This window comes from Arvicola amphibius, chromosome 3 (assembly GCF_903992535.2).
Source record: "Arvicola amphibius chromosome 3, mArvAmp1.2, whole genome shotgun sequence".
NCBI lineage: Eukaryota > Metazoa > Chordata > Mammalia > Rodentia > Cricetidae > Arvicola > Arvicola amphibius.
In genome coordinates this window covers 49,363,263-49,375,881 of record NC_052049.1, presented here as the reverse complement: position 1 = coordinate 49,375,881, position 12,619 = coordinate 49,363,263, and the positions used below count along the sequence as shown (strand labels likewise).

Genomic DNA, 12,619 nt, shown 5'->3' with positions numbered 1-12,619 from the left:
CAGGAGTGCGTCGCGGGCAGATGACGTAATGGCGCATGTGCAGAAGCGGTGCGCGACCCAGAACTACAAGAGCGCTGGTAGGTGGAGCAGTAGGGGAGGGACCCCGGGCCTTCCTCTAGTGACCCGGAACCGAGGGGGACCCTTAGTGCTCTGAGAGCCTGGGCTGCGGAGCGCAAGGGAAACAACTGGAAATCCCCGGAAGTCGTCTCGCCCATGCTGAACGCTCTGGGCTTTTTCCAGAAGAGGAAAAAATAGGAAGTGACGTCTGGGCCCGAAGCAGGCCGGGCTTGCAGACCTTTACCGATCGGCTGCTGGCCCCGGCCAGACCGGAGCGTCGCCTGCGGTCGGGGTGGTCGTGCCACCCGCCGGACGGTCCCCTATCCCGGGATCCGCTCGCCACGCGAGAGCGAGCTCAGCCCGCGGCGACAGAGCGGGAACGCCCTCCGGGACACCTGTCGCTTGTGAGACAGCTTTCATTTAATATATATATATATAGCACCTTTTCAAGAGTTAGGAAGAACGCGGAGCCCCTGCGGTTAGCTTCGCCGGGGTCGATGCCCACTGCCCGCGTTTAGACTCCCTTAGCTTCCCTGAGCTCTGGCAGGTGAGCCTACCTACCCTTTTATGTTAACTCTTTCTTGTCATCTGTCATTTCGTTTTTCCCTTCCTGCATTTCACGTTTTGGCATATCAACGTCTTTGCTTCTTCCTAGGGTAGAGTCTAGCGTTCCCTCTGAACTTGCTGTTCTCCCTTCAAAGACAGTAATTCCGCCTCTGCCTCATGAGTGCTGGGATTAAAGGCGTGCACCGCCACTGTCTGGTTATTTATTTATTTGTCTCTTTTAAGGATTTTGGGGTCTCTCGATTTTGTAGCTCTGACTGTCCTAGAACTCTCTATATAGACCAGGCTGGCCTCGAACTCCCAAAGATCCCCCTCTCTCTGCCTTCCAAGTGCTGAGGTTAAAGGTGTGAGCTTGTATAAATGTTACTCATATGTATGTTTTCAGGACTGTTCCACCTATTCCATAACCAGTTGGTGTGCATGTCTCTGTGGAAGACTATTTCTCCTGCCCTCTAGTGCTTCATGAACAGCAGAATCAATCTTTTGAAATGATTTTAAAATTAAAACTGAACAGTGGGTATATGATTGTTCATTTTTCTCTTAATTCCAAGTACTTCTGATCATTGCATATTTAGCACCCTTTCAAAGTGTCCAAGGTGCAATACGCTGTCACATGACAAAAACTAACTGGATGTTCATTTCTTCCTGTTTCAGGAACTGTGTAATTAGGACTGTCATATCCTTTGATGCCAGTCCATAATCTACAGGTTTTATTTTTTGTTTAAACTGACATTAAGTTGCTTATGCTTACTCTGATAAAAAGCTGACAAATAAACTTTTGATTCTTCAAAAGTAAATTTTGTAGGCCTGGAGAGAGGGCTCCGTGAGTAAAGGCACTTGCTGCCGAGCCTGATGACCTGAGTTCAGTCCCCGAGACCCACATGATAGAAGGGATTGTCCTCTGACTTCTACATGCATCCTGTGGCCCGTGTGTTCCCACACACATGCAAACAAAGTAAATAAGTGTAATAACTAATTTTCAAAGTAAGTTTTGTGACGTTTGGCAATAGTCAGATATATGAAAGGGTAGAAACAACTGAACTGTGCTGGACACAGTGATGGAGGTATACTGTATTTCCTCATCCTTTTCCAGGATCCTGTGAATTAATGGCAGTATCTCTTTTTACAAATGAGACTTTCTCAGGTTCAGTAACTCATACACATCACACAGCTAATGACAAAGCTTGAGTTCATAGGCAGATACCTACCTCTGAATATTGTGTACTTTGTGTTATGGATAGAGGCTTACAGGAGCACTGTTTGGATGTATGGCTGAAAGTAATTGCATGTATACATTCATAAGTTAATATGCTGCTTTAAATTTTTTAAATTTTTCCTTACAGATATTTTAATATCCCAATTCCAAGAATACACTGGATAACACCCTTGAAACACCAAGAAGAAACTATGAAGAAGTGCTTTAATTGTTGAGACCATGGCTACATCAGCAAATCTGGACATTGGGGCCCAGCTGATCGTGGAAGAATGCCCCAGCAGCTATAGTCTCTCTGGCATGCCAGACATCAAAATTGAGCACCAGCTGGACCCAAACTCAGAAGAAGGGTCAGCTCAGGGTGTTGCCATGGGAATGAAGTTCATATTGCCAAACCGATTTGATATGAACGTATGTTCTCGATTTGTGAAGTCCTTAAATGAAGAGGATAGTAAAAATATTCAAGATCAAGTGAACTCTGACCTGGAGGTGGCATCTGTCTTATTTAAAGGTTAAAAGTTATGGTCCAGATCCCTACATTCCCTTTCGTTTGCCCGGCTCAATTTTGGTTTCTCTGCCATGAGATCAGAGCTAAGGAAGAGCCTGAAAGTCATCTTTTACGAAGATTTTCTAGAATCTCACAGAAACCAGCATGAAGTTTCTGTTAATTTTCAAAAATATTCCTTGTCTAAGCAGGTGTAGTGATGCATGCCTTTAGTTAATCCCGGCACTTGAGAGGCAGAGGCAGGTGAGTTCAAAGCCAGCCTAGTCTAGATAGTGAGTTCCAAGCCATCCAAGGATACACAAATAAATAAAATCTTTGCCTGACCTTTATTTACAGTTTCCCTAATGCAGCTGTTCTTAGTTGTGTCTTTTTATTTATTTATTTCTTGGGTTTTTTTTTTTTTGGAGACAGGGTTTCTCTGTACAGCCCTGGCTGCCCTAGAACTAGCTCTGTAGATCAGGCTGGCCTTGAACTCTCAGAGGTCCACCAGTCTCTGCCTCCTGAGTGCTGGGATTAAAGGTGTGCACCACCACCACCCAGCCTAGTTGTATGTTTTTAAATAATAGAAAATTATTCCTTTTCTTTTTTAAACTTTACTATTTCCTGTTTCATGACTAATTTACATCTGCTTCTACTACTTTAATTCAGTGATCTGTCAGTATACTTTAAAATCACTTTGTAATCTGTTAATCTTAAAGCTAGCCTCAATAAAATTTTTCAACATTGATTTCTTTGTAGAACTTACATGGTAGTAGTATAGACTAATACAAAATTAGTATCACCTGATAAACACTTGAATTGAAACTGTTAAACCTCATACATTTTTTTTTTTTTTTTTTTTTTTTTTTTGGTTTTTCGAGACAGGGTTTCTCTGCAGCTTTAGACCCTGTCCTGGAGCTAGCTCTTATAGACCAGGCTGGTCTCGAACTCACAGAGATCCGCCTGCCTCTACCTCCCGAGTGCTGGGATTAAAGGTGTGCACCACCACCGTGCGGCCCTCATACATTTTTTTCATGTGAACATTGACACTTTTATTAGAATGCTTTGTCATTAAAATACTATTTTAATTTGTTTATTTAGCTGAGTGCAATATCCATACATCTCCTTCTCCTGGAATTCAAGTAAGACATGTCTACACCCCTTCTACGACGAAACATTTCTCACCCATAAAACAGTCTACGACTTTAACCAACAAGCACAGGGGAAATGAGGTCTCTACCACACCTCTGTTAGCAAATTGTAAGTATGCGAAGAATGGTCTGAAGTATTACTGCTAGTGTAATTAACTAATGAAGTTACATATTAGGAGTTTGGCTTTGAAGTATTAGTTTCACTAAACAATTTAACAATTTAAACAATCTAGTTTTAAAAGCTTAAGTGACATATTAGTCACTTTAATAAGTTGAAACTTTTTAATGTGTTTTTATATGTCTCACAGGTATATATGCGAACAAATACAGTTTAAAATATTATTAAAACCTTTATAGTTTTACCATAAAGAAGTGAGTTACTGTGAATTATTTATAAATTAAGATATCAATGTTTTTGTATTCTTTGGGTTTCATGTTTAACTTATATAATGTTTAATTATTGTAAATATGTACTTATTTCACAGATGAAGAAATATTTTGTACTAAAAATTAAATAATTTCTACTGAAATGTTTCATTAATGTAAAATATGAAACTAGCCTTTAAAAAACTTTGAGTGCAAGTCATTGTATAGGATATAAAGTTTCTCTATTAGCTAATAGTTATTCAGTGAAGCATGAGTATTTGAATGAGAGAAAACCAACAACAGGACAGTAACGACATTTGATACCATAGTGCAAGTGTGTGCGTATTCTAAAGCCTGATGAAATCTTGGTCTTTGGGAATTCTAAACCCCTCCAGATTTCAGAACTGCGAACTGTAGCAGTTGAGCCAGGAAGAGTCTTCCTCTAGCATTCTAATTCCACTTGTGGGCCATTTCTAGTTTACTTCTGTGTGTGCTGCACAGTTGCCTTTATGTATTAAGACTACATATCACTAAAGGTGGTATTATTTAAAGGTGCTTCTCAAAGAAATTGTCTTATAGTATTCCAACCATACACCTTCTCTGCTGGAAAAAAAATAATAAAAAGCTAAAATCTGTCCCCCATGTTATGAATAAAAGTTTTAATCAGCTAGGCAGAGTTAACATGCTAACCTGCCTCTACTTTATGAGTAGTAGCTAAACCTCTACTCATAGATTGACTCTCACCAACCACGGTGGTCACACCTGCAGTCCCCGAGCTCAGGAGCCTGAGCTAGGACAGTCAGGAGTTTAAGGCTGTTCAGGCTGCATAATGAGACTGTCTTTAAGATTGAAATTTCCCCCTCAACGAAAAAGAAAAATCTCACACAGACAGTTTTCTATTTATGAACTCATTCCTAATGTTAAGAAAAGTCATCCAACTTCAAAATAAAAATATTTAGGAGGCTGGAGAGGATGGCTCAGTGGTTAAGAGCACTGGTTGCTCTTCTAGGGGTCATGGGTTGGATTCACAGACTTACTGGCCTGTCAACCCCTGTAACTCCAGATAGAGGGAATCTGAGGCCCCCTTTTGCAGGCAAAATACCTACTTGCATAAATTTAAAATACGTGTATGTAGCATTTAAAAGGCTGGGAGGGTTGGTATATCCCTGTGGTTTCAACTGTTCAGAAGGTTGAGGTGGGAAGATTGCTTGAGTCTGCGTGCTCAGCTTTGGCCTGGGCAACATATTCAGACCCTTTCTCAGGAAAAACAAGTATAAAAGTGGAATCACTAAGAAAACCAAGACCAAGGCTGGAGAGATGGCTCAGAGGTTAAGAACACTGACTGTTCTTCCAGAGGTCCTGAGTTCAATTCCCAGCAATCACATGGTGGCTTACAGCCATCTGTAATGAGATCTGGTGCCCTCTTCTGGCATGCAAGCAAGCATGCAGACAGAACACTATATATAATAAATAAATAAATCTTTAAAAAACAAAAGAAAGAAAACCAAAACGAATATTGTTGTGTCTTTTTGGGCATCCTTCATAAGGTTGGATACAGACGTAGCACGTTAAAAATTAGGTATCTCAGTCACTCTTTAGGATAAATTTTGCCCAAAAATAATTTGCAGATGTCATATTAACATATGAGTCAGTACTCAGAGAACACTATCTGTAATACTTGATACTTTATTATGCTTAAACGATAAAATGGTGGGTTTTGTTTTTGAAAAAACTGGCTTCACCATGGCATAACAGCTGTGTGCCCACAAGATGCACTTGAAGAATTTTATCATGTTGTTGTTGCAGCTTTGTCTGTCCACCAGCTGGCAGCTCAAGGAGAAATGCTCTACCTGGCTACTCGTATTGAACAAGGTACTCGTATTGAACAAGGTCTAGTTTTAAGTATTATATTTTAAATATTCATTTGAATTTATTGGGTTTGTTATTTATTTTCTTATAGGAAACTATAAAGACAAAAGAAGTTGTATAATCTCAACAAATACTTAACCCAATGGATAGCAAAAAAGGAAAATTTTAAAAATATAAAATATAAAATTTGGGGTTTTAGTGTGGTTATGAGATTAAGAGCACTGACTCTTCTTCCAAAGGGCCCAAGTTTAATTCCCAGCACCCATATGTCCGCTCATAACCATCTGTAAATATAGGATTAGAAGATTTGATGCCCTCTTTCTAGCCTCCAAGAGTACCAGGTACATATGTAGTATGTATATATACATGCAAGGCACAAAATTCATACAGTTAAAATCACAATTTAATAAAGAAAGTTTTAGCTTCCTTTACTTTTCCCCAAAACATTGTAAAATTTTTGTATTTTCAGGAAATTTTTCTAGAAAACATTTCCATTTAGGGTTATATTTGAGAATATGAGAATATGTAAGTGTTTTTGTTAGGCACAGAAACAAGAAAATCTTACATACACTACAATGTGTCTTTTTTCATTTAATTTAATATTTTGAAGGGTGTTCTACTAAGCATACCAAAGATCTGTGTGTCTGTGTGTGTTTCGTGCACATGTATGCTCATGCATGTTTTGCCTGTATGTGTAACATTTGCATGCCTGGGGCCTGTGAGGTTAAAAGAGGATCCTGGGAACTGGAGTTAGGATGGTTCAAGCCACCATGTGTATGCTGGGAACCTAGGTCCTCTGCAAGAACCATGAACTGCTCCTGAACACTGAGCCGCTTCTCCAGCCCCGAGATCTTCTTATTGACAGATTCCCACTGTGTTGCCCAAGATGACCTCACTCTCACAGTCCCCGTCTCCACCTTCTGAGTGCTGGGATTATAAACGTGTACCTCTACGCTCAGTCATTTTATACTTTCCACTATAATGCGTATGTATATACTATGATTTTTATTGGGTCTTTTAACTATTCATCTGGCTGATTACAAATGTTTGCCGGCAATCCTAGCGTTTTTTATAAATATACCCATTGAGTAAATTTTCATACATAGGTATAACAGGTCACAAACTAGATGGTTTTGTTGCAGTGAATCAGCTCTTCACATGGGCTAGGCCAGTGTTCTGCCACAGAGCACACCTGTACCTCTGCCTTCTTATTCTTAGATTTTAACCGATGTTTGTCCTCACATTAGCACTGGAGTTGCAGTTTCCCCAAACTGTCGTAGATGCAGTGAGTCTTTAATTCTTGCTGTCTGTGGGTGAAAATGGTACCTCACGGTAATTCCATTGATGTTTGTTATAATCCCATTGTTTCTTTCTTTTAAAAAAAAAGATTGATTTATTTATTTATTGTGTATACACCATTCTGCCTCCGTATATGCCCACATGCTAGAAGAGGGCATCAGATCTCATTACAGATGGTTGTGAGCCACCATGTGGTTGCTGGGAATTGAACTCATGACCACTGGAAGAGCAGCCAGTGCTCTTAACCACTGAGCCATCTCTCCAGCCGCTCCCATTGTTTCTTTTTATGTGAACTACCCATAGTATATTTGTGTCATAATAACTCCAAAATGAAAGAAACTGACTTCTGTTGTTCCCTGAATATATTTTCCCCAGTTTGTCCATTTTGTATGACCTCTTCAGATTTTTAATTGTAAATTTTTCTTCTTTTTGAATTTGGAATTTCACATCCTGCTTAGAAAAGATTCCCCACTCTAGGATTATAAGATTAAAGAAACCACCCATTCTTATGCCAGAATTTACATGTTTTCCTTTTTTATATTCTTTTATGCATATGAAATACTTTTAGTGTAATAGAGAGTAAGAAAATTGTTGCTTTTTTTTTAAATTTAGGTATCCCATTATTGTTGATTATGAGAGCATGATCCAAGAATTTTATTTTCCTAAGACTTAGATGTATTTCTGTTTATACTCAACTGTCAGGGGCTGGAGAGATGGTTCAGAACCTAAGAGCAGGTGCTGCTCTTGCAGAGGACCTGACTTCGATTTCCAGCATCCTCATTGAGTGGTTTCCATCCACCTAATGCTTCATGGGGAGCTGATGCCACTGGTTTTCACCAGCACCTGCACTCACATGCACCTATACCCACCCCACACATACATAATTAAAAAATAAAAATAAATTTTTTAAAAAGTACAAATTTCATGTTCAACCTACTAAGTAAGTGTAGGGGGAAAGCTATGCAGTTTATAACTATTAGGCTACATTGAGGGAATAAAATGAGGTTAAAGGTGGAAGTGTGTGATACTGTTAGATTATCCAGTCTGCATTTTATGCTAGCAAGTGCACGAATGAAGGAGACTCACAGGCAGCAATGCTAGCTAGAGGGAAGGTATCTTTGAAAACTGCTGAAGCTTTAAGTATACATTCAGGTAACGCTAAGGGCTATCATATATCATTGTATTGTGATCTTCCCATGTATGTGTTGAGATAAGCAAGCTATTAAACTCTGTTTAAAAGATTAAGACCCTTGCCCAGAACCAAACCACTAGAAAATGAAAGAGCCAGGATTCTATCTTGGGTCCCCTGTCCCTGAGACAATGCTGACAACCGTTCCCTACGTGATGCTGTGTGTGGTGCTTTCTACTTTACAGAATGTGTCCCGTGGGCCCAGCGTCTTTACAGTAGGGCACATCTGACATGCCCAGACTGACGGTCACAGCAGCACATCCAGACCCCAGTAGACAAAGTCATCTCCCTGAATGTCCTTGAGTCATGAGTTTTTAGAGTACCAGTGGTTTCAAAGTGATATTAATATGTGATTGTTAAATTAGATCACAAAAATTGCTTTTCTTTTGAATAGAAAATGTTATCAATCACACGGATGAAGAAGGATTTACTCCCCTGATGTGGGCTGCGGCACACGGGCAAATAGCTGTGGTAGAGTTCCTACTTCAGAATGTAAGGAAAACGCTCAGAAAATGTGTATTTGTAGTTTCTTGAGCCCAGTTGAGGCTTTAGTGCAGTCTTTATATCTGCAGCCAACTAGACATAAAGATTGAGAGTACAGAATAAATCCCTGCCTTTACCGTTCCTGTGGAACCTGGGTCTAGCTGGGAAAGCAGTGCTAATCGTACATAAATCAGTGAGAGGGGCTGAGTGTCCCGCCCCCGTGCAGCAGGGACAGAAGTGCTGCCACAGGTCAGAGTGGAGGAGAGTGAGGGCTGGTGACGGGGGGGGGGGGGGGGTGGGGGGTGGGGGGTGGGGGGGGTGAGGACTGAGGTGGGGGAGTGGAGTGAGGACTGAGGCGGGGGGGGGGGGGGGGGGGAGAGGACGGCATCCGGGCAGCTTCAGTTATAAGCACATGTTTCATGTTTCTGTTATTTCCTCCTTAATCCCAGAACGTGACCTGACCTCACTGTTAAGCTGTAATCATGTTGACAGAAACAAGTGTTCTTGTTTAAGTTCATTGAAGTCGTCTATGTTCACTCCCCATGGCAGGGTGCAGATCCCCAGCTTTTAGGGAAAGGTCGAGAAAGTGCCCTGTCATTGGCCTGTAGTAAAGGCTACACGGATATCGTCAAAATGCTGCTTGACTGTGGAGTTGATGTCAATGAGTATGACTGGGTGAGTCCACACGCTGATTAGAAAATTCTGTAACAAGGCAGTCCCTCCGTTGTTAACGTGCTGGCCTGCACACATGGGCCCCGTGTTCAATCTCCAGTGCCTCGCTTGGAGGTGGAGACAGGAGGATCAAGGTTATCTTGACTATTTCAAGGCCACAGGACTACTTGAAACCCTGCCTCAAAAATAAATACATAAAATACAATTATTGTAATAAGTTTTAGTATTTAATTGATTTCAGGGAGATATTAGCTTTATAAGGACTTAGAAGAAAAAATGTTTTTATTTAGGATGAGCAACTTAATGTCATAAATTCAATTATTTGTGACACTTTTCATAAAATATTAATGTTATTTTGAACTACTTTTACATGCCCAGTTTCATAGCAGTATTTGATGGGCTCTTGCTCAATGAAAAATGCTGCTGACTTTCCCCCTGCAGAACGGCGGGACACCTTTGCTGTACGCCGTCCATGGGAACCACGTGAAGTGTGTGAAGATGCTGCTAGGTAAGCAGGTGACAGAGCCGTCATTAGGAGCCTGTGAGCATCTCATCTTCAGTGTATTACCCTGCTGGCATCTGCCCCCAGTTCCGTTGCACAGGACTGTCCTGCGAGAGGCAACTCCCTCACACTCCACCCCTGCACTTGAAGCTTTTGCCCTTCCCGCTCCATCTGTGGTCACACTTGTGTCCTCTGTGCACAGTGTCTTCCTGTATAAGTGTTGTCCTGTTGTTTGAGTTTCGGCTACTCCAGAGACACTTGGGTATCCTGTCTGCCCACCAATGAACCCTGGGTAGCCCGTGCACCTAGTTCTTTGTGCGAGCATGTTGGAAATGCTTCCAGGTTTGCTGAAGATCTGTTCAGTCATTTGCATATGAGCCAGGAATAGACAGACATTTGCATTTTCATTTTATTTATATAGATTTTTCTGCTTTGATACAGAAAATGGAGCTGACCCAACAATTGAAACAGATTCTGGATACAACTCTATGGATTTAGCTGTAGCTCTGGGCTATAGAAGTGGTGAGTATTTTAGAAGTCTCAGGTTTCATTTTAGGAAAGCTTTATATATAGTAAAGGCCAGTGACCCGAAGCTTTTTCATTGCTTCTTGCATAAAACATTATATTATCTTTACTCTAGACATTTGCTTTCGTGGAGTGCAAAGTGAACAGATTCCTATAAAGTTAAGAAATTAATTCATTTATTGGACTTTTTCATAAACTCAAATGGTCAGTGGAGGAAAAGTGGGCAGTATTTGCAAAATTTTCAAAAATGTCTTCATAAAAATTATTTATATACTTTGGAGTTCTTACTTTAAAAAAAGTGATAAAACCTCAGTGTAGAAAACACAGAAGCTCAGGCAGTTGCTGAATTCGGAACAGCCTAAATTTTAAGAGCGACTGTGGCATATTGTCCTCAGACTATATATGAGTCCTGCTTAGAAATAACTTCAGTTTACAGAATACCAGGGCTAAGTTGAATTTATAGACCAGCCTTTTGTTTGCTCGGCTTGCTTGTTTCTGTGTTGTGACCGTGGTGGCCTGTCTTTGCAGTGCAGCAGGTCATCGAGTCACATCTGCTGAAGCTGCTTCAGAACATCAAGGAGTGATGTGGCCTCTTCACTCCTGGGTCCTTACAAATGATGGTTTTGTTTACATGTAAACTTTACCTCGGTTGCAATATTTGCTGGTTTTTAGTGAGTTTTAAGAAATATTCCTTTGGATAATTCACTGGTTTATATTAAAATTAACCCTGATTTTTTTTAAATAAATGTGTTTTACTCTATATTTAAAGTTATAAATTAATGTTTTATGGCATGTAAACTTTTATGGTACAGGTGGTTGTGTCTTTGTATCAAGAACCACAATTTGACACTTTGAGAAATCCCACCTTGTTTATCTTCACTCTTGTATTAACTCTTTGACTTTGCACAGGGCTTATTGTAAGTCTGGGGGGGAGGGAGGAATAATGTTCTTGTTGAATTAAAAAGTACATCGTGTGATGGTTTACAAAATCATGTTTAAATAAAATACTTTTGCTGTCTGTGTTCTAGCTCTTTGATTATATACTTTATTGATTATATCAATGAAGATTTATCAATGGTCATTTCTAAAAGTATATTTAGAATATTTTTCTCTTATAGGTAGGTTTGAGAAGAAAAAGTCATTATGAAAGTGAAGTGAGATGCTCTTTAACCCTGCTAGACGAGGACCGTTATCTCACCTCTAACTAAAACCTAGAAGAGCGAGCCGTGAACTAGAAAGTGATTTGACTGACTGAGACTTGATTGAGTTAAATCCCCTCATCTGGAAAGTAGGTGTTATATCAGATGTAACCCACATACACTTGATCCGGATAATATAAACAAAAGAGGATCAAGGGGGCTAGAAAGACGCCTCGGCGGCAGAGAGCACCGGCCGCCTGTGCAGAGGACTGGGGTTCGGTTCCCAGCACCAACGTGGCTGCTCACAAATTTGTACCTCCAGTTTCGAGGGATCCAGCTCTTTATCTGTGTAGCCACTGTATGCACGTGGTGCCATACAAACATGCAGGCAAATATTCTTTCACATAAACTTTTAAAAAGCTGTATTACAGGTACTGCTAGGTAAAATTGGTGAGATTTATGCAAATCTGGTGTTGTCCGACATGGCCATATACTTTGGGAGGGTCTCTGCAATTGCCACGGCCAGCAGACGAGGCATGAAGATGTTCAACATGACTAAGTAGCCAGTGTTGGTCAAACTTTGAGAGTCTGACACTAAGAGTTTATTTTCGGGCTATTTAAGCATAGCACAATTTATAGAAAACCTTCCTGGTGATAATTAACTCAATCCAGGTGCACAATAAACCTTAAGACATGATGCACTGAAACCCCTTTCTAAAGTACATGTGACATCTTCCATAAAAATGGGCTCTATAGATCGACTACATGTGACCCCTTCCATAGGTTCTATAGGTGGACAAGCTCACAATAAGTCTCGAAAAGGATATAGTACAAAAGGTCATCAGGCTATTTTATTAAGAAGTCTGCTCCCAGCCTTCAGGGTGGATAACAGGTTATGCATCCCTTTCTCTGAAGAAACAACCCTGTGTGTTTGACATTCTAGGTTCCCCTAGCTCTGATCTGTGAGCACAAGGACCTCAGGGCCTCCCACAATGTACATAATCCTTACACTGAAATCAACAAGATAACCAATGAGAAGTCGTAAGCCTGGCACATCATTACTTGGCAATGAATTGAATTCAGCTAAGTAGCTCCCCCTACTAAGT

At 40.5% G+C, this 12,619-nt stretch overlaps 1 protein-coding gene across 4 annotated transcripts; it reads left to right on the top strand.

Annotated features, from left to right (window-relative positions):
- Positions 1–55: 55 nt before the first annotated feature.
- Positions 56–11,401, top strand: Ankra2 (ankyrin repeat family A member 2). 4 transcript variants are annotated; one of them, XM_038323709.1, is made up of 9 exons: positions 56–77; positions 1,965–2,345; positions 3,420–3,578; positions 5,642–5,707; positions 8,587–8,684; positions 9,225–9,350; positions 9,789–9,855; positions 10,291–10,371; positions 10,908–11,401. In XM_038323709.1, exons 2-9 carry the CDS (start codon positions 2,057–2,059, stop codon positions 11,009–11,011), a joined length of 990 nt encoding a protein of 329 aa, XP_038179637.1. In that variant the 5' UTR covers positions 56–77; positions 1,965–2,056; the 3' UTR covers positions 11,012–11,401. The 4 variants fall into 4 exon arrangements, with proteins under 4 accessions (XP_038179637.1, XP_038179636.1, XP_041910728.1 ...); XM_038323708.1 differs by lacking the exon at positions 56–77 and adding an exon at positions 88–461; XM_042054794.1 differs by lacking the exon at positions 56–77 and adding an exon at positions 88–461 and having other exon boundaries at positions 10,903–11,401.
- The last annotated feature ends 1,218 nt before the right edge of the window (positions 11,402–12,619 follow it).